Raw genomic sequence first — 21,017 nt, forward strand, 5'->3', positions numbered from 1 at the left:
GGTTTCCCTGTCCCTCAGCCAATCAGGCCTACACTTGACTCCAGAGACTTTCCACATCACGATGCCGGAACTGAATGCCCAGTCGGGTTTCATTCACAAATGGCCCCAGTCTGCCCAGCCTGGGAGGCTGGCCTGGGGGCAAGGTCAGAAGGGTGGGTGTTTCTGCCAAGGGAGTCACAGGCCGGCTTCCCCCAACCTCCCTGAGGCTTCCCCCAGAGTATCTTCCCAGAGAACAATGTCACCTGGAAGCGGAGGCCTGCTGTCCTGGAGAAGGGGGAGCGGGTCTGGAACATGAGCATCCGTAGGCTCACTTGTTCCCACCTTCCCACACCCGCCCAACCCGGCTGCAGATCTGCAGCTCTTCCAAACTGCCCTCACTGCCTCTCTCTTCACCCACAGTCGGCTAAACTAGGGGCATAGAGCCCAAGAGGGATGTGATCTCTATTTCTTTCAGTCTCACCTGCTTCTCTGTACACAATGTGACAGCATTTACTCTGCACCAGGCACTGTGAAGTCCTGTAAATCCTCACAACCGCTCCACGACGTGGGGACTATTATTACCATCTCCATTTTGCAGATGGGGAGAGCAAGGCACAGTCTTGCTCTCAACTGCTCTGCCATAGCACACCTGTCCATCTCACACCTCTCCCACTTCCTTCACTGAAATGAAAACTCTGGGAATGATCTTTATCTTCCTGTAGCACAGCCCAAAGCACCAGGAACAGGCCAACAGACACGCAGTCAATGGTCCTCATGAACTGTCACGGGGGCAAATGTACATCAAAGATGGGAAGGGGGAGTGAGGACTAGCAGCTCCATCCCACCCTGGACCAAGAGGTCACCTGATACCTGGGGAGCCGAGGGGGATTCCGACAGCCTGGGAGTCAGGAAGTCAGCTGCCTATCTGAGCATCACCAAGCAAGCTGATGCGGCAGAACCAGGTGGAGGGCATCTTGGCATGAAACAGCAGCACATGTGGTGGAACGGCACAGCTCACCACCCACGATCCACCCCAGCTGGCTCCGGCCTCAGCGGGAAGGTAAGTGCTGCTGGAGTGGCTCCTGTTCAGCTTTGGGGGAAGCATCCTAGGGTGGTTGTGAGCCTGGTTCTCTCTCCTCAGAAAGGAGCCTGGGGTCGCCTCTGTTCTTCAGCCATTCAACCAGTCTGTACTGGGTGCCGAGTACCATGCCTGCATGTGGGGACCCGGCGGGGAGAAGACGGACCTGCCCCTGCCCCCAGGGAGCTGATAGTGGCCCCTGACAGTGGTGGGATGGAGCTGGGGGTGGCCTGGCTGTCTACCACTTGCTTTAGATTTCTCCCCGAACTCAGAGGCCAGAGGAACTTTTTTTTGGTGAACATTTAAATGAGGCCCAGAAAGGGTAGTGACTTACAAAGTGTTTATAAGGAATAACGAAGACACAAAGCTGGGAGTGTGTAAGTCCACCTGCTCATCAGAGGAGACTCCATGGAGGGGGGGATGGGCACACGGGAGAGGGAAGTCAGGGCAGAGGGACCAACGTGTGCAAAATATGGGAGTCCCAAAGAACACCGCTCATTGGGGTCAAACCAGAAACTCGAGTTAAGTTCCCAAACACCTGTTTGTGTCCTGTGGTCTGCCTTTAATAATAAGGTTCTAAAGAATTCCTGGCTGGGGAACTTGAAAAAAACAGACCAATGCCCAGGGCCCAGTCTAGACCAAATCACTCTGACTCTCTGGCACCTAGGCACTGACATTTTTAAAAAGCTCCCCAGGTGATTCTAACACCGTGCTGTCCAATACGGTAGCCGCTAGCCACGTGTGGCTACGGAGCAACTGAAATGTGAGAGCCCAAACTGAGATATGTTGTGGGTGTTGCACACACAATGGATTTTGAAGACTTGGGAGGAAACGAATGTAAAATATCCCATTCATAACTTTTATAGTGATTACATGTTGAAATGGTTATATTTTGGATACACCCGACTAAAGAAAATATACGATTAAAATGAATTTCACCTGTTTCTGTTTCTCTCTCCATGTGGCTCAATAATCTAAAAATTACAGATATGGCTCATAGTCTATTTCTATTGGACAGCGCTGGTCTAACACGAGCCGGGGCTGCGAAGTCCTGAGTGTCAATAAATGTTAATCTTTACTAGATTTCAGTTCCAGAGGCTGCTGAGGGGCATGAGGGGCACGTGTCACTGACCTAGAAAACATGAACTGTTTTCTACTGGCTGTTCTCCCTCCACCGTTCCTCCCCCACTGGAAACCCCCAGCACCTGGGTAGTCTTAGCTCTACGCCTGTATCTAACGCCCACCCTGGGGCCTGGCTCACTGAGTAGTGTGGCCCCTCTCTCATCCGGACCTGAGAGGAAGGAAACTTTTGGGCTCTATTCCATATCCTGCAGGGGAAACTGAGGCCCAGAGAAGCAAAGGGGTTCTTACATGAGGAAGAAGCAAACCTGGAATTTAGCATTTCCAAGACTCCTATCTGCTGAGTCCTCACCCAGGACAGGCCTCAAAGATGGGTCTCCTCTCTAGTGAAAGGTCTGAAATAGTTCTCAAATTTTAAAGCATTTTTTGGGGTGGGGAAGGGAGAAAGACAGCTGGCTAGCTGACTACTTGCACAGCACTCTACTATGTTTGCATTCCATATATGTTAGTTGCCTATTACTGCTATAACAAATTGCCACAAACTCAGTGGCTTAAAAACACAAATTTATCATCTTATAGTTCTGGAGGTCAGAAGTCCAAAATGGGTCTTACAGAGCTAAAATCAAAATGCTGGCAGGGCTGTGTTTCTTTCCAGAAGCTCTATGGAAGAAGCCATTTCCTGCCTTTTCTAGCTTCTAGAGGACGCCCATGCTCCTAGGCTGGCAGCCCCTTCCTCCCTCTTCAAAGCCAGCAATGGCCAGTGGAATCCCCCTCACATCTCACATAGCATCACTCTAAGCCCTCCTGCCTCCCTCTTCCTCATTTAAAGGCCCTGTGGGGGCTGGCCCGGTGGTGTAGTCGGTAAATTCACGGGTTCCGCTTCGGCGGCCCAGGGTTTGCCGGTTCGGATCCTGGGCGTGGACCTACCACCGCTCATCAAGCCATGCTGAGGCGGCGTCCCACATACAGCAACTAGAAGGATGTACAACTATGACATACAACTATCTACTGGGGCTTTGGGGAGAAAAAAGGAAAAAAGTAGGAAGATTGGCAACAGATGTTAGCTTAAGGCCAATCTTCCTCAAAAACAAAATTATAAAAAAAAATTAAAAATTTATTAAAAAAAATAAAAGCCCTGTGATTCCATTGGGCCCACCTGGATAACCCAGGCTATGCCCCCTATTTTAAAGTCAGCTGAGGGGCCACCCCCGTGGCTTAGCGGTTAAGTGCGCACGCTCCACTGCTGGCGGCCCGGGTTCGGATCCCGGGCGTGCACCAACGCACCACTTCTCCGGCCATGCTGAGGCCGAGTCCCACATACAGCAACTAGAAGGATGTGCAGCTATGACATACAACTATCTACTGGGGTTTTGGGGGGAAAAATAAATAAATAAAGTTAAAAAAAAAATGTCAGCTGATTAGCATTTTCTTACCAAGGGCTGTAACATATTCACAGGTTCCAGGAATCAGGACATGGACATCATTTTTTTTTGTGAGGAAGATCATCGCTGAGCTAACATCTGTACCAATCTTCCTCTACTTTGTCAGTAGGATGCTGCCACAAGCACGGCTTGATAAGCAGTGTGCATCCAAACCCTCGAACCTGGGCCACCGAAGCAGAGTCGTGAATTTAACTACTATGCCACTGGACCGGCCTGGACATGGACATCTTTGAGAGGCCATTATTCAGCCTACCTCACCATATCTATACCTTAAAACAGCTGTAGGAGGTAGATGGAATTATCTCTATCCTTACAGATGAGGAAACAAATTCAGGACTTAAGCAACTTGCCCAGGGACACACGTTAGCACTCAGGTCTATCTGCCTACAAGCACCTTCCATGACACCACACTATCTTTTAACAGTCAGGGAATTTTCAGGTTCAGAATGCAGGTATACTGTATTCTGTAGCATTCTGTATTCAGAATACAACACCAACAAAAAGCCAATCCTATTTTGTCACCTCCATTTTGAAAAAGGTTTTATCACCAAAAGACTAAAGTCGTGGGAAAGAAGCGACCAGCTTTCTGGACATTCCCCCTGGGCTTACACACACACACACCACACACACCCCATGCAACAATCACAAGTACCAGCTACCCTCCCTGAACACTCCTGACTAGGATGCGGAAGACACCTCTGCAAAACAGGGTGTGGCCTGTCAAGAAAGCTAATATGGAAGCATTTTCCTGCTCCTGACCCAGGAGTCCAAGAGGAAAGGTGAGGCTGGCAGTACACGATGACTTGAATTCTAAGCAAGCCAAAGTGCTCCTCTGGGACATGGGGCACTGTGGTCAACGTGGAGACAGAGGAAGTGTATTCCAAAGGGAAGGTGGGCCCATGGATGCAGCGTGCTATTTTCTGTCCACAGGGAGGCATGAAAGCAGCAACCTCAGCTCTCCAGGTCCTTTCCACCAATGGGGCCTGGCTGGCTGCTCACTAGATACTTCTGGGAGCGATCTAATTAAATATTAACCATGCACAGAACCTTATTCCTACATGCCTCAATAAGTCACTCTGAAGACAAGCTAACCCAGACACTGAACCCAAACTCTAACTTTCCAGAAAAAAGGGCCCTAAAATGGGTAAATTCTATGAGATTCACCCATCAGAAAGTTATTCATTATAAGCAACCCTCTCAGCCCGAGAAAAACCCAACAGTAAAAACAAACAGAACACCTTCTTGTTTACCAAACCACCCACCAAAATGTGTGGACCCGTATTAGAGATTCTTTCTCTTTGACATTAAAGAAGGTTACCCTTGATTTATAATAACTCAAGAGTAAGATCAATGAAATTGGCCCTTTAAACTCCATCTCCTCTATGTAACAATCAGACCTCTGTATCCTCAAAAGCACAGAAAAAAATCTAAAAATCAGTGAATGAATAAAGCTTGTGACAACACCCAGATTCTCTCTGCCAATTAAATTTTTCTCCCCATCCTTCCACAAGTTCCTGGCACAATTAATTATTCATTAATGACTTTAAATTCAATGCCACATTTGTTTTAATGATGGGCTATCCGGGCTGAAAATACACGGTAGGCCAGATGATGATGATGATCACAAGGATAAATTAATAATTTGCGGCCAGGGTGGTTCCGGCGCTTGGCTTTCATACAGCCTTGTTGTCTCAAGGTTTTATTATTGTTTTATTGTATTGTTAATTACACGCACGAAGGTAAGAAGGTCTCCCTGAGTTTTTCTTACTTCAAATCGAAAGCTGTTGTAGGATGCATGTGCTAACTTGATTTGAAAGCAACCAGAGACGTCATGGCTCTCTGCAGGGAGAGGTGGGAAGGAACTTGCTAAAGGCAGCCACAAATGTCATCATCCTGCTTCAGACAGAGGTGGGAGGGGTCCTTTGGGCTTCTTTTATGTCTAAAGTAAAAGTTTTCTGCTATTTCAGTCTTGGTTGACTTATTCTGGCAAATGAGCAAGTCTGCTCTCCCCTCCCCCAGGCATAAGAAGACTCCAGCGTAGGTAAAATAAAAAGGAACAGAAAACCAGAAACACGGCGACGCCTGCATGGTGGAGTCTCAGCAGGAACACAAGTACAAATACACACCATTGTTTAATTTTTAAAACAACCTACCCAGGATAGGCCATGCTCTGGAAGAGATGCAGGCGCGTGGGAAGCGCGGGAAGGGAGCCCTAGGAAGTTTCTATCTGTCAGGCGCTGGAATTTAATAAGGGGGTGTGAACCTATTTATATGTGGGCCAGCGCACCGGCAAACAAGTCTGGCTACATACGTGAAACTTTTCGCCCAGTAGATAATGAGATATTGTGCGGCCCTGGAACACAGCTCAGGAAACAGGGAGTTTCCTTCAAGGAAATGCACTGCTTCCCTGAGGTGGGAGCATTTTTATAAGGCGAGGAAGCAGGTGGCAGGAGCCTGTCTGCAGGAGCTGGGGAGGGAAGCACCGCCAGCGCAGAGAAATCCGTCGGGGCGCGCGGCCCGCACCTTGACCCCACCTGGCCCCCCGCATCTCGGCCCCGCTCCACCTGGGTTCCCCGGCCACCTCGGGCCCCGCCACCTCGCTCCCCGGCCACCGGGGTCCCCCTCCACCAGGGTCCCCCGCCACCTCGCTCCCCGGCCACCTCGCTCCCCGGGCCGCATCTCGGTGCCCCGCCACCTCGGCCGGGCGCCGGCGCGCGCTTCCGGTTCACCTGCGCGCGGGGTGACTCGGGCGGCGGAGGCCCGGGAGCGAGGCGGCGGGGGCGGCCCCAGCCCCGGGCGCTCGGGAGGCGGGCAGGCCGGGCCCTGAGGGACGCGAGTGAGGGGCAGGGGAGGGGGCGCCGCCCGCCCGCCCGCCCGCCCGCGGCCCCGCCGCTCGCCTGGGTCTTGTCGAACTGCTCGCGCTCGGCCTCCAGGCTGTGGCCCGGCCTGCGGCTCAGCACTCGCGCCGGCACGTTCTTGATGCTGTTCATCCTGCGCCCGGCCGCCTGCGCTCCCGGCCCGGCTCCGCGCGACTGAGCGCGTCACCGCGGGCGCCCGAGCCTAGGCACCGCGAGGCCGGCGCTGCGCCCCGCCGGGGAGGAGCCCGCCGCCGCCCCGCCCCCGGGCCCGCTCCGGGCCACGCCCAGGCCACGCCCCCGGCCCTCGCCGGGCGGGGCACAGGCCAGGGTCCCCACCACACCTCTACGCCGCCTCCCTAGGCCGAGCGAAAACACCCGTGCTTCCTCTTTCCTCCGGAGTGGGGGCGCGGGCCAATTCCCTTCCCCCGACACACCCTCCACCCCGGACTCACTAAGTCCTGTCTACACCAGGCCAGGATCTAGTTAATTGGAGAAAACTTGGCCTCGATGAATCTGACCAAGGGAAGCACAACTAGCCTTTTCTTTTTTTCCTTTTTAGTCATATTAATTTATGTCTCAAAATGCATACAATAAAGCTGTCCGCTCTTTGTGCATCTCTAACGTAACTGCAGCTGTTATCAACGCCGGGCTGTGGGATGAAATTTCAGAGACTGCAGGCTCCGCATGTGGACACGTTGCCAGAGTAAGGGGACGACCGAGTGGCAGGGCTGGGACAGCCTGTACAAAACAGTGCTGGGCCATCGAAGTGCATCGAAAAGATGCCGCAGGAGGTGGTGTGAGACTTCTAAACACATTATTGTTGGTTTGCTTTTTAAATTATTGGTCAAAAGACTGAAGTGAAAAAAAAAAATCACAGTTCTCCCAAGTGTATGCTCTCAAATGGTGATTTTGTTTCTGCTACCCTCAGCTTTCCTCTCAGAATATAGGTGTGAAATCACCCAGTACAGGTACCAACAGGGAAAGTGATGCCCACATAACCGTGACCATTGTCTCAACAACCCTTTCTGTAACCTCACGGATTCCTGACTGCGTAGCCCCGGAGCTGACACCGGATATGGGAAAGATGTATTTGACAAAGCTCTACTCTCACTCCACCAGAGAGAGAAATCAACTACGCTTTATCTAATTCCAATCACTGGAAAGCTTCTTTACCAGAATAACAATAGCTAATATTTATTGAATGCTTATTATTTGCTAGGCTCTGGGCTCAACCCTTTACTGTATTATTTCATTTTTAATCTTCAGCACCCTAGTCAATAGCTGTAGTCAAATAAAGACCACAGTAAAGGGGCTTGCTGGCTCCACACCAGCTGTTTCTCAGACTCCTTTTCCCATGTTGAACAAAAGTAGTTTTCCTGCAAACTTCATACTTAACACAGAATTTTCTGTGTTTGTGCGTGTGTGTGTATGAGGAAGATTAGCCCTGAGCTAACATCTATTGCCAATCCTCCTCTTGTTGCTGAGGAAGATTGGCCCTGGGCTAACATCCCTGCCTATCTTCCTCTACTTTATATGTGGGATGCCTGCCACATCATGGCTTGATGAGTGGTGCGTAGGTCCGCGCCTGGGATCTGAACCTGCGAACCCCGGGCCGCCGAAGCAGAGCACGCGAACTTAACCACTACACCACCCAGCCAGCTCCAGAATCTTCTTTTAATCCAGGCAACAACCACTCTGGGTCTATAATGTCTGCCACAGTGACTTAACATTAGCTACCAACTACCAATCTTCCTAATAATAGTTTATTCCTGTGGCAGACACTGTGCTCCACATGTGTTGGGATCCCAGAGCAGTTAGCTAAAACATCTCTAAAGACTTGTAATTTATCTGCTTCTAGGTAAGGTTTTGAGCTACCAGAGGTCAAGGACCACCGTGTCTTACTCAGTTTTATGTCCTTGGTGCCTAGCAAGGGTGCCTTGCGCATCAGCAATGTTCAATAAATGCCTGTGAAATGAAGGACTGAAAGTCAGTAAACAACTCCCCATAATTCGGTACACTTCACCATATGGCTCAGTTTTATGAAAGAGCATTCCTGGGGACACAAGGATACAAGCTTCCTCACTCTTAGTTTGTCGAGGTTCATCTCTCAGAACATCTCAGACAGGACCCCTGGTTCTAGTATTGGCTCCATCATTGGCTGAGATGCTCATGTCATCAGAACCAGGGTGCCATTTTGGTATATCTCCCCGGCTGTTTAATGCTTCCCCCAGGCTATTACAAAGAAAAGCATTTGGGATACGAATTAGACCTCATTTCAAGGAAAACCCAAGAAGACAAACAGCAGAGTTTACATCATTGGGCTTACTAAAATGATGGTGCTGCAATCCCCACACTGCCTCATTGACACGTGTGTATGATCTGGCCCCAGCCTCTCTGTCCAGCTTCATCTTGCACCATCCTAGTCTATCAGGTTTGAAAATATGTCATACTTCTTCCCACCTCAGGGCCTTTGCACGTGCTGTTACAATTGTCTGAAATGCTCTGTTTGCTAGTTGGCATCCACTCATTTTTTAGTTCAGATGTCACTTCTTCAGGGAAGCCTTCCCTGAACCCTCCACCCTTGACCTATGCCCCTGTTATATGCTGTCACAGTAGCTGAAAGCTTTATTTCATAGCACTTACCAGTTTTTCATGACCTATTTGTGATTATTTGATTAAGGTCTATCTCTTCCACTAGACTGTAAACAAGGATTGAGTCTGCTTTGCTCACTGTGTCTCTCCAGTGGCGAGCAAAGCAGCACTTACTGTGTGCTCAAATTATTTTGTTCTTTTTGCATTAGATCTCCTAAGCGTGCATTTGGCTGAGAACCTAGACATGGTCGTTTATAGGACTGATTCCTGTGCCCTCTTCATTTGATAAACTCCTCTCAAAAACCATCTGGTTTTTTAACTTACCTTGTCAGCTGTGGTCCTGATTAACATGTCTGCTTTCTTAATCTGATCTTATTTACTGTTCTTTATCGTGTATGAAGTGGTTGTTAAGATTATTCTGTTTAAGGCCTTCCTGAAATGGACCCTAAACAAAATCGTCATCAAATGGCTCAACAGAAACAAAGGTGCATTACTCTGAAACACCCACATAACCACACTACCTAACTCCAGAGAAGGAAAATCTCAGGACAAGGCCGCCGAGAAAGACTCCAGGATCAGTTAGCCACGGCATACACAAGGTTTCAGTCCTCAGCCATGTTCCTGAAATGAACCAGCCCTACCCCACGGAGCCTCTCAGTTCCATGCATTCTATTAGCACTTTTTAGGTAAAACTGTTTTTAGTGTTTATCATCTTGATTCAGCATTTCTTTCTTTTGGGGTATTGCTATGTCTGTTTAAAAGATCTGTTCACCAATTCTAAAAATACCCTTATATCAGTCTCTTCTGATGGCTGAGACAATTTCTGGCAGGCAAATTATAGTATAATTTAGTTGCCTCCTCTTAAGATGAAAGAATGTTGATGACAAAATATAAATGCTAAAATCTACTTTTATCTGGCAACTATATCAAACATACTGAGGCTGCCTCTCTTTACGAGAAATTGCTCACATATTTAAATAACTTGAGATGAGATAGGCAAATTGGTAATACTAAGATTTCCCATTTTTGAATTCCATGTGCTATAATTCACAGTAACGTGGTGGGTAAGGACAGGTTAGATGCTGTAGCCCTAGGAGCTAAAATACACTGAGCCACAAAATAATTTCTGACTTTTTTCGAATCCTTTAGTTCCTAAAATTTCCCTACTTAGCACCTGATCAGTGTTCTCTTTTCACTAGGCAAGTTGACATGTGGCCATGAACCTATGAGAAAAAGGAGGAGAAAATTTAATATTTTGTTTCTCAGATTGGAAGTCAGCCACTCCAGGGACATTTCAGGTCTCTAACTTGGAGGGGGTAGTTGAGAATCAGCTATACCTTCCTCAGACTTGCTCTGTACAAACCAGCCTAGCCTGAGGGAGAAGGCAAGCATTTATAAAGAACACAGCCAAACCTCACCCAATTTCTCTTTTCAGCACCCTAATTAAAAAGGCTAAATGGGGTGGCTCCTCCACTCTCATGAAAATCATCTCTGAAGTAGCACGGAAACCTTTTAACAAAAGGGCATTTATACAGCACAATAGAACTTTGATATCGGCAATGCTTAAAAAAAATACACTCCCATTCCTGAGGAAATTAACACACCAGGTTCGGTTTCAAATGACTTTCCTTATTTTACTCCTGTATAATAAAAAGAAACCAAAGAAAATTATTTTTCTTTATTATTAAAAATATTTTTTATTGACTGAAGCTGATCAATTCTCTTAGAAGGGACAGAGAGGCACGTAGTATATTCTTTAAAAAATTAAATTACTTTACAAGTTAAAACATAAGTGTTTTAGTCTTTAATGATAAAAGAAAAAATGCATATAAAACTTGATCTTCCAGCAAGCTTTTGTTTGCATAAGTAGATGGGATTACTACAGACCTGGACAAGATGGGGCTCTGCTCAGCTTTGGGACAGAAGGACCTCAACTGTCAGTAGTAACCGAGGAGATAATTCCCAGTTAAAAATATTTTATTTTATATCATTTTATATCTATTTACACAGCAAAGTCCAGAGCTAAAACCACAAGAGAAGAGAATTCTATTTCTCATATATTTGGAGCTGACTCTGATAAACTACTGGTTATAATTTAAATGTATGCACAGGTTTAAAAAAAATCAGATAGTTAAAATAAAATAGCATTTTATATGCAGGGGTTCTCTATTTGATTTTCACACTTTTAAAGAGCTTTTCTAGTATTTAACTGTCATCTCCATCTTCCAAGTGTGTATATACACAATATACCTAAGGTCTAATTTCTTGCACATGAAAAATATTTCTTACATATGAAAATGGTTAATTTGAAAAACAAAATATAGATGTTTAAAAATTAACTTTCAGTTTCTGCTCCCCTTTGGTATTAAATGTTGCTTACGAAGGATTACAAGCCTCTTTTTGTTTTCAAAGGTGAAGTATTAAGTATTGATGCTGCTTCCTGCCTTCCACATAGATGAGAAATCGGCTTCTGCAGGAAGGAATACAGAGTGAATAAACTCAAATCAATGAGCCCGCAGTGTGCTCCAAGCTCCCAGTCTCTACAACAGTAACTACACACCCTGATTGTCATTAACATATGGTCAATGCAAAATATTATAAACACTTCTCAGCAAAGAGCGAGAAAGAACAGGAGAGAGGGATAAAGGGAGACGACTACTTCAGCTTATTGCTTTCACAGCTGTTTAAATGCCCTTATGCTTACATTGAAAACAGCTGAAATGATTATACCTTTTAACTTACCAAACTGGATTCTAAAGAGACTTCGCATATGAAATGAAGGTTTGATAGAAGGAAACACAAATCAAGAAAGTGTTTACTGGGTCAGTAAGCCTTTTTATGAAACTTGAAAGCCCATGAAGGGGCCGACCCTGTGGCGTAGTGGTTAAGTGTGCGAGCTCCACTGCTAGCGGCCCAGGCTCGGATCTCGGGCATGCACGGACGCACCGCTTGTCAGGCCATGCTGTGGCAGCGTCCCACATAAAGTGGAGGAAGATAGGCACTAGTCTTCCTCAGCAAAAAGAGGAGGATTGGCATGGATGTTAGCTCAGGGCTGATCTTCCTCACAAAAAAAAAAGAAAAGACTTCTTTCTAGACAGACATTCAGATGAAATGTTAGATTCTGATTTTGAAAGCTATATGTATTCATTTCCTTCGATTTAAAAATCTGGGCACTGAGAACAAGAACTTTTTGATCTGCATTTCTCGTACAAGTGACTGACATTTTACTCTGATTAAATTTAGAAAGTATGTATAAATAGGTCAAGCACAAGAGAAAGGATTACAGGGCATACAAATGCATGGCCTTGACTCCACATTATCAATGTTCCCAAGTTACTTATTAAATGCCAAATGAGATATAAGGTGAGATAAGCAAAGGTGACTTACCTATGATCACAACGAAGACTGAAGCTGACATTTGTTTTCTCTAATTACTGAGAAAGGTATTTTTTTGAGCTGACTCTTCTGAGACTTCTAAATTCTACAAAACAACTCCCAAATTAGTACGCAGGATAGAAAAACTAGAAACTGCTGAAGAAGACAATACACAAATATAGCAGAAATGCTTTTAAAAGACCTTAGGGAATTAATGAAATACAATGAAGTAATTTCATACAACTACCATCCATCCATCCAACAAAGATGTACTGATTTCCCATTCCCGTGTGGGGCCCTTTGTCTCTAATCGCGTCACAGGAATGCTCCGTTTGCTTTACCAGATGTGTTATGGCTAAACTCTGGCAATCAGCTAATGCCCAAGATATAACCAGCTCTTTGTCAGCCTTAATATAGGCGACGTGGTGAGCCCTCACGGAAGACAAGGGCCATCAATAAGAACCAACAACTCTAAGTGTTATAACCATTAAAGTGCCCACTGAGGGCACTAACTAAGGTTAGCATTGTTAGGTTTTGGGGAGATATTAAAAAAGGAGACGAAGATGAAAAAGAAGGAAAGGAGAGGAAGATGACACCTGGAAAGACACAGGTACACTCAGGCGGTGAACTTCAGCTTGCAGGGTAAGCCCCTTCTCAGCCTCTCCCTCCTCCCCATGGGGCCATATCTGAGCGGTGCAAGGATTATCCTCTGTGCTCCCAGACCTCTGTGCCTTTACTCATGCTGCTTCCTCTCTATTCAAATAGCCATCCTATATTTTACAATCCGATGTATTTTATTTTATTCATTTAAAAACATTATTCTAAAAGGGCTTTACCAGTCTGCCCTTTTTTTAAGAAAAAAGGTTAAGAACCCTGACAAATAATACCAATAGTCTCACACTAGTAATGTGGATGTCCAGTCCCGTGTGCTAGTCAAAACTCCAAGTTCAGTTTCAGGCGGAGTCCCTCCCCATTCCCACACCTCAAGCAGGAAGGAAGCCTGCTGTGGGGGAAGGTGATGTGGTCAGCTCTGCTGTGTTTTACTCTTCCTTTCCTTTTTTTTCTCTATTTTCAAATTATTGGGGTTTTTTTTTAACAGTTAATACCCTGACATGGTTTGAAAATAAAAATAATGTATATTCTTATTCCCATCTCCTTTTGTACACATGTAGAATACCACATGAACCTTTCAGGATCTTGTTTCTTTTCACTTAATAATATATCCTGGAGACATTTTCAGATCCAAGATCTTCCTCATTCTGTTTCATGGCTGTGTAATACTCCACCGTGTGGACATACCATAGCTATTCACTCAGTTCCTTTTTGCTGGACACTTGGATTGCTTCCTAACTTTTGCTATTATAAAGCAATGCTGCAATGAAAAACTCATACATATGCCATTTTAGACACAGGCAGAAGTATTTGGACGAGACGTTCCTCAAGTAACCCTGCTACGTTAAAGGGTCAGTTCTGCAATTTTCAGGAAATACTGCCAAGTTCCCTGCCAGAAGGACTGTATCACTTTGTGTTCCCCCAGCAATGTGTGAGAGTGCCTGTTTCAGAGAAAGGCTTTGAAATAAGACCCTTGTCTTATTAACAGATGGCAAAGCCCTGGTGAAGCAGATAGGCTGCTCAGAACTTTACCCTGCTTCCTTATTGCAAACAGTAAGAATTTTTTACAAAATTATTTGCTTTTTCTGTAACTAGCTATACCCAGTTCAAAGGACCAGAAGAGAGGAGTTTGTAAAGTCCGTTGCCAAGTAGATCTCTGTTAATTAAATTCTTTTTTCCTAACATCTCTAGAATCAGTTAATAATCCACTAGAAAATATATTACATCTGGAGCCAATATTTTTTCCAACTAAGAGATTATCTGATTCTAGCTGTGAGATGTTAAGCAAGAGATTTAATCACTTTTCCTTACCTATAAAGTGAAAGATTGAGATTAGATATCTCTTCTGGGTCTTTCTAGCTCAAAAATTCTCTTAAACGAAGTTTTCACCAACCTCAACAGCTTTAGCATTTTTCAGTCTATACCTGAGGTCACCGTTTTGTCTTTTTCCTGCACTTTTCCTATCAGTTCCACTCAAGGTATTTACTGAGCATCCTCTGTAGCAGGTACTGTGTGTGCTACAACTGGGGGAGCCGAGATGAAGAAGCGGGGCTCCTTAAGGCGCTCATGGAGGAGCAGGGAGACACGTATGTATCAGCTGTCATGTACTGTGACATGCACTCTGATGGAGACACGTACCCAAACACACACACAGAGCTGTGCTACGACAAAAGTGGGGGAGTACTGATTATATCTTAGACAGGAATTTAACATAAAACCCTGAAGGAGAAGTTAAGAGAAGAGTCTGAGGGCCGGCCCCGTGGATTAGCGGTTGGGTGCGTGCGCTCCGCTGCTGGCGGCCCGGGTTCGGATCCCGGGCGCGCACCGACGCACCGCTTCTCTGGCCATGCTGAGGCCGCGTCCCACATACAGCAACTAGAAGGATGTGCATCTATAAAATACAACTATCTACTGGGGCTTTGGGGGGAAAAAATAAATAAATAAAATCTTTAAAAAAAAAAAAAAAAGAGAGAAGAGTCTGAGGCCAGGAGGCTGAGGAGGAGTCAGGCAGATTACACTAAAATATAGGAAGTTCTGCTCTATACTTATTTTGAAAACATGAATTTGTTCCAACACATCTGATATATTAGAGAACAATTTGAGCATAATGTGAAGTTTTCATCTGTTTACCTGAGATTTTGTCCATGAGAAACATTAGGTGAACTATACCCAGCTGGACTGGGCCACACCATGTAGGAATACACACACACGCATGCATGCACACAGACACACACACGCCCCTCAGACATCCCCTGGCTTCCCCACATCTGTTGCTGCAACAACCTTCCATCCGATAGCGATGGCGCTCCTTCTACCACTTCGCAATGACTCACACGCTGCACTCTCTCCGACACCACCCAATTCTACATGCAAACTTCAGGTCTTTTTCAAGGTAAAGTGGCATATTTACTGCAGTATTTAAATATCCCTTAACCATTTAACATGTATAAAACTGTCCTACCATTTTGATTACATTCCTGTCCTTTTTCAAAAATGTGTCACTGACAAAGTTTTTGAGTGTTATGCTCCTAACCCCATTTTTCCTGTGAGCGTGTGGTTTTTATCGTGAATTTTGCACTGTGTGGTGATATTTAGGAACCTCTATGTTGTATTACAGCTAACTGTGGTTATCAAAGTATTAAAGAAGGTTGTGATATAATAATACATACTCTTCTTTATTAGTGCATTAAATAATAAGATCTAGCAGCAGGGCTAATATTCTGTAGTTCTGAGGTAGTGCTAAGTATAAATTTCACAATACCTGCAATAACTGAAATGTGACGTGAAACTATCTGCGAGCTCTACTAGTGACAAAGGCACAGGTATTAGGTACTACTATGGCTTGTTTCCTATATTCATAATTGAAGAAAGTGCTAAATCTCTATTAAAGGTTAATAAAAATAAACTTAGGCATGTAATTTTTATTCCCATCAAAGTTTCTGGATCCCCTGAATTCTATCCAACAAACTCTGATTAAAAACCTCTACCCAACAAATCCAGAGACAGAAAGTAGATTAGTGGTGGCCAGGAACTGTGGGGAGGAGGAATGGGGAGTGACGGCTAATAGGTACAAGGTTTCTTTTGGGATGATGAAAGTGTTCTAAAATTGGATTATGGTGATAGCCACACAACTTTGTAAATATACTAAAACCACTGAATTACATACTTTACATGGGAGAATTTTATGGTATGTACATTATATCTCAATAAAGCTGTTAAAAAAAAAAGCCCTTACCAATATTTAAAAATACTCTCTGCCCCAATGTAAATAAATTGCTTCACTAATGCTTCAAAGAGAGTTTGTCAAGAAAGTATCCTCCTAGAAAACACTACAGGGGCTGGCCCCATGGCGTAGCGGTTAAGTGCCTGTGCTCCGCTGCTGGCAGCCTGGGTTCGGATCCCAGGCGCACACGGACGCACCGCTTGTCAGGCCATGTATATGTCCCATATAAAGTGGAGGAAGATGGGCACAGATGTTAGCCCAGGGCCAGTCTTCCTCAGCAAAAAGAGCAGGATTGGCATGGATGTTAGCTCAGAGCTGATCTTCCTCACAAAAAAAAAAAAAAGAAAACACCACAAAGTCCATCATGGTTTCCACTTTGAAAAAGTTATATGGCACACACAGTATGTATACTTTTAAATAAAAAATCACTATTTTTGGAGCCCATTTTTCTTTAAGGTAATCTTTGGAACTACCTGTTGAGGCTTGTGGCAATGAACATGTTGATTCTAAAATAGTTAATGTTCTAGTTTCAGATCATCTGTGTCACAAGGAAACTGCTCCATGAACTCTGAATCTAACAAAACACCAACCTGAAGAAGAGCCAAGCAAGAATGCCACCAGAGAGTATTTCATGGAACAAAGGCAAGAAGGTCTACTCTCATTATTTCTATTCAACATTGATCTAGAGGTCTTAGCAAGAGCAATAAGGTAAGAAAAAGAAATTCTTTATTCACAAATGACATGATTGTCTAGGTGGAAAATCCTAAGAATTGACAGAAAATCTACTAGAATAGGTGAATTTAACAAAGATGCAATTTACAGAAGTCAATTATAGTTCTTTATATTATCAATAAACAATTTGAGAATGAAATTTAAAATACCACATATAGGGGCCGGTCCCATGGCTTAGCGGTGTGCGTGCGCTCTGCTACTGGCGGCCCGGGTTTGGATCCTGGGCGTGCACCAACGCACCACTTCTCTGGCCATGCTGAGGCTGCGTCCCACATACAGCAACTAGAAGGATGTGCAGCTATGACGTACAACTATCTACTGGGGCTTTGGGGAGAAAAAGGGAAAAAAAAAGAGGAGGAAGATTGGCAATAGATGTTAGCTCAGAGCCAGTCTTCCTCAGCAAAAAGAGGAGGATTAGCACGGATGTTAGCTCAGGGCTGATCTTCCTCACAAAAAAAAATAAATAAATAAAATAAAATAAAATACCATGTATAATGGCATCAATAAACAAAATATTAGGAATAAATTTAACAAAAGATGTGCAAGACCCCTACAATGAAAACTATAAAATGTGGTTAAGAGAAATGAAGGATGCCCTAAATAAATGGAGAAATACTCTATCCACAGACATCAATTCTTCCCAAAATGATCCATAGATTCAATGAAATCACAGAATCAGAGTGCATTTTCGTAAAAATTGACAAGCTGATTCTAAAATTGCTACGGACTTGCAAAGGACCTAGAATGGGAAAATAATCTTGCAAAAAAAGAACAAAGTAGAGGACGTATACTACCTGATTTCAAGACTTTCCATAGAGTTATGTAATCAATACAGTGTGGTTTTAATGTAAGGTGGACAACCAGATCAATGGAACTGATCAGAGTCCAGAAATAGACCCTTGCATACACAGTCAACCGATTTTCAAGAAGCTGTGCCAAAATAGAGAAATGACAGTCTTTTCAACAAATGGTGCTGGGACTGATATCTGCATGAGAAAAATGAACATTGATCCTTACTTCACCCATCAACAAAAATTAAATCAAGATGAACTATAGACCTAACCAGAACTATGAAGCTTCTAGGAGGAAAAAATATTCACAACCTTGGGGTAGATTTCTTAAGACACAACAGGCACAGTTTAAAAAAAATTGATACAGGGCTGGCCCGGTGGCATAGTGGTTAAGTTCGGCGTGCTCTTCTTCAGTGGTCCAGGGTTCGCAGGTTCAGATCCTGGGCGTGGACCTACACTCCTCAAGCCATGCTGTGGCAGCGTCCCACATACAAAATAGAGGAAGAAGATGGGGCCGGCCCCGTGGCGTAGCAGTTAAGTGTGCACACTCCGCTGCTGGTGGCCCGGGTTCAGATCCCGGGCATGCACCGGAGCACCGCTTGTCAGGCCATGCTGTGGCGACGTCCCACATAAAGTGGAGGAAGATTGGCACAGATGTTAGCCCAGGGCCAGTACTCCTCAGCAAAAAGAGGAGGATTGGCGTAGATGTTAGCTCAGGGCTGATCTTCCTCACAAAAAAATAAAAAAATAAATAGAGGAAGATGGGCACAGATGTTAGCCCCAGGCCACTCTTCCTCAAGCAAAAAGAGGACGATTGGCAACAGGTGTTAGCTCAGGGCCAATCTTCCTCACCAAAAAAACAAACAAAAAAAGATACATTGGACTTCATCAAAATTTTAAATTTCTGCCCTTCAAAAGACACTTACAAAAATGAAAAGGCAAATCACAAACTGGAAGAAAATATTCACAATACATCTGGCAAAAGACAAAGGACTTGTGTCCAGACTACATGAAGAACTCTTACAACTCAATTAATAACAAAGGAAACAACTCAAATTTAAAATGGGCAAAAGACTTGAACAGACACTTCAAAAAGATATATGAAAAGCCAATAAGCACAAGAAGGGATGCACATCATTAGGTCATCAGGAAAATGCAAATTAAATGGCAATGAGATGCCACTTCACATTTACTAGAATGGCTAAAATTAAATTGACTAACAAAACCAAGTGTTGGTGAGGACGTGGAGTACCTAGAAGTTTTACACACTGCTGGTGGGAATGTAAAATGGTACGACCACCTTGAAAAACAACTTGGCAGTTTATAAAAAAGTTAAACATACACCTATCCTATTACTAGGAATTCTTTTTTTTTTTTGGTGAAGAAGATTAGCCCTGAGCTAACATCTGTGCCCATCTTCCTCTATTTTGTATGTGGGATGCCACTATAGCGTGGCTTGACGAGCGGTGTGTCAGTCCACACCCGAGACTCGGGCCTGCAAACCCCAGGCCATCAAAGCGGAGTGCACGAACTTAACCACTACGCCACCAGGTTGGCCCCAGGAATTCTACTTCTGGATATTTACCTTAGAGAAGTGAAAACACATGTCCATAAAAAAAATGGCTTGTATAAAAATCTTGATAGCAGCTTTATGCATAATAGCCCCAAACTGGAAACAACCCAAATGTCTCATCAACAGGTGAATAAACAAATTCATACAATGGAATACCAATCAGCAATAAAAAGGAGTGAAGTACTGATACACATAACAACATGGATGAATCTCAAAATAACTCTATTTAGAGGCTAGATAAAGAATACATACTATATGACTGCATTTATATGAATTTACAGAACAGGCAAAACTATTCTCTGGGGATAGAAATCAAATCAGTAGCTGCCTAGAGTGAGGGTAAGGAGGGATTCACTCCAAAGAGCATGAGGGAACTTTCTGGGGTGATGGAAATGTTCTGTATCTTGATAGGGATGCTGGTTACATGGGTACCTACACATTTATCTAAATTCGCTGAACTAGTGATCTGTACCAATTCTTCATGAAAGAACAAGTATATAGGCATTAAATACATTCTCAACAAAATGTATCTATTTTATTGTATATATATTATACCCCAATAAAGTTGATTTTAAAAGAAAAGCATTTCAGTATTCTTGTAGACCTTTTTTTATTTTAGTTTTTTGGTCAAGGATACAAAAAAGTTTAACTCAATGGCTTTCAAATATCTTTAACTATGCATATAGCACACACAACTAATGTACCTGGAAGCTTAAACTTAAAGCATCAGTTCCATCTCTTATTTTACAGATTAGGAAACTGAAACCCAAGTACCCTGATTTCTAGTTCAATGTTCTTTTTACTATTTATGTTAAGGCTATAAAATCTACCAAGCAACTTATATCATTGCTACTGAAATGTCACTATGCTCAGAAAAAGCAGTTAAAATTAACATGTGAAACACTCCCTGAAGGAATGATAGATTTAGAAAATTACTATTTTGCAATTCCTAATGAAATAATAGATCTAAACAATAATAATCAAAGAATGCTAAAATCATTAAGTGACCTTTCGGGGAAACTCCTGACCTCCCCATCAAGCTTAACATCTGCAAGTGGAACAACCAGATATCAGGAGACGATGATACGATGAAATAGGAAGCAGACAGCATCACCAGTGAAGCAGTTGTGCCAACACCAACAAAAAACCCAAATTGATCCCAAGTCTAATCAAGTCACTAGATCTAAACACCAGTTTATAGGAATTATGGGGGATAGAGGGATGTACTAAAACAGTGAGGGTAGAGTCGGCAAGTTCCAGAATGTGGGAAATTCTACAGGACAAATGACCAAATGTTTTTTCCACAAATAAATGGCATTAAAAAACAAAAGAAGAAGGAGAGGAAGGAGGAGGAAGAAAAAAGAAGGAAGTGGAAGGAAGGAAGCAGGACAGAGAGATGGAGGGAGAAGGAACTGTTAGTGATTAAGTGGGACTTTATGGGACATATCCAAATGCAAAGTATGGACCTTGGTTGGATATTGATTTGAACAAAGAGTAAAAAGACATTTTTGAGATTAACGGGAAAAACAACATGATCTAGTCATTAGATGATATTAAAGAATTATTGTTAATTTGGTTGGGTGTGATAACATTATAGTTATTTTTTGAAAGTCCTTATCTGTTAGCGATACATAAAGTATTTACAAGTGGAATGACATGATGTCTACGATTTGCTTTAAAAT

At 43.9% G+C, this 21,017-nt stretch overlaps 2 protein-coding genes across 8 annotated transcripts in view; both read right to left on the minus strand.

Annotated features, from left to right (window-relative positions):
• Nucleotides 1–6,610, minus strand: part of HIP1R (huntingtin interacting protein 1 related) — a 29,000-nt gene extending 22,390 nt beyond the window's left edge. For 2 of the 3 annotated variants that reach the window (XM_058531313.1, XM_058531314.1), the window contains exon 1: nucleotides 6,477–6,610. In XM_058531313.1, the coding sequence (XP_058387296.1) occupies nucleotides 6,477–6,569 (93 nt within the window). In that variant the 5' untranslated portion in view covers nucleotides 6,570–6,610. The remainder of the gene's footprint in view (nucleotides 1–6,476) is intronic. The other variant, XM_058531311.1, reaches the window with a different exon arrangement.
• Nucleotides 6,611–10,706: 4,096 nt separating this feature from the next.
• The window catches only part of CCDC62 (coiled-coil domain containing 62), a 38,777-nt gene continuing 28,466 nt past the window's right edge, over nucleotides 10,707–21,017 (minus strand). For all 5 annotated transcript variants that reach the window (XM_058531317.1, XM_058531324.1, XM_058531316.1 and 2 more), the window contains 2 exons: nucleotides 12,417–12,510; nucleotides 10,707–11,499 (listed from right to left, as the gene is read on the minus strand). In XM_058531317.1, the coding sequence (XP_058387300.1) occupies nucleotides 12,457–12,510 (54 nt within the window). In that variant the 3' untranslated portion in view covers nucleotides 10,707–11,499; nucleotides 12,417–12,456. The remainder of the gene's footprint in view (nucleotides 11,500–12,416; nucleotides 12,511–21,017) is intronic.

This window comes from Diceros bicornis, chromosome 35 (genome assembly GCF_020826845.1).
Source record: "Diceros bicornis minor isolate mBicDic1 chromosome 35, mDicBic1.mat.cur, whole genome shotgun sequence".
Taxonomy (NCBI): domain Eukaryota; kingdom Metazoa; phylum Chordata; class Mammalia; order Perissodactyla; family Rhinocerotidae; genus Diceros; species Diceros bicornis.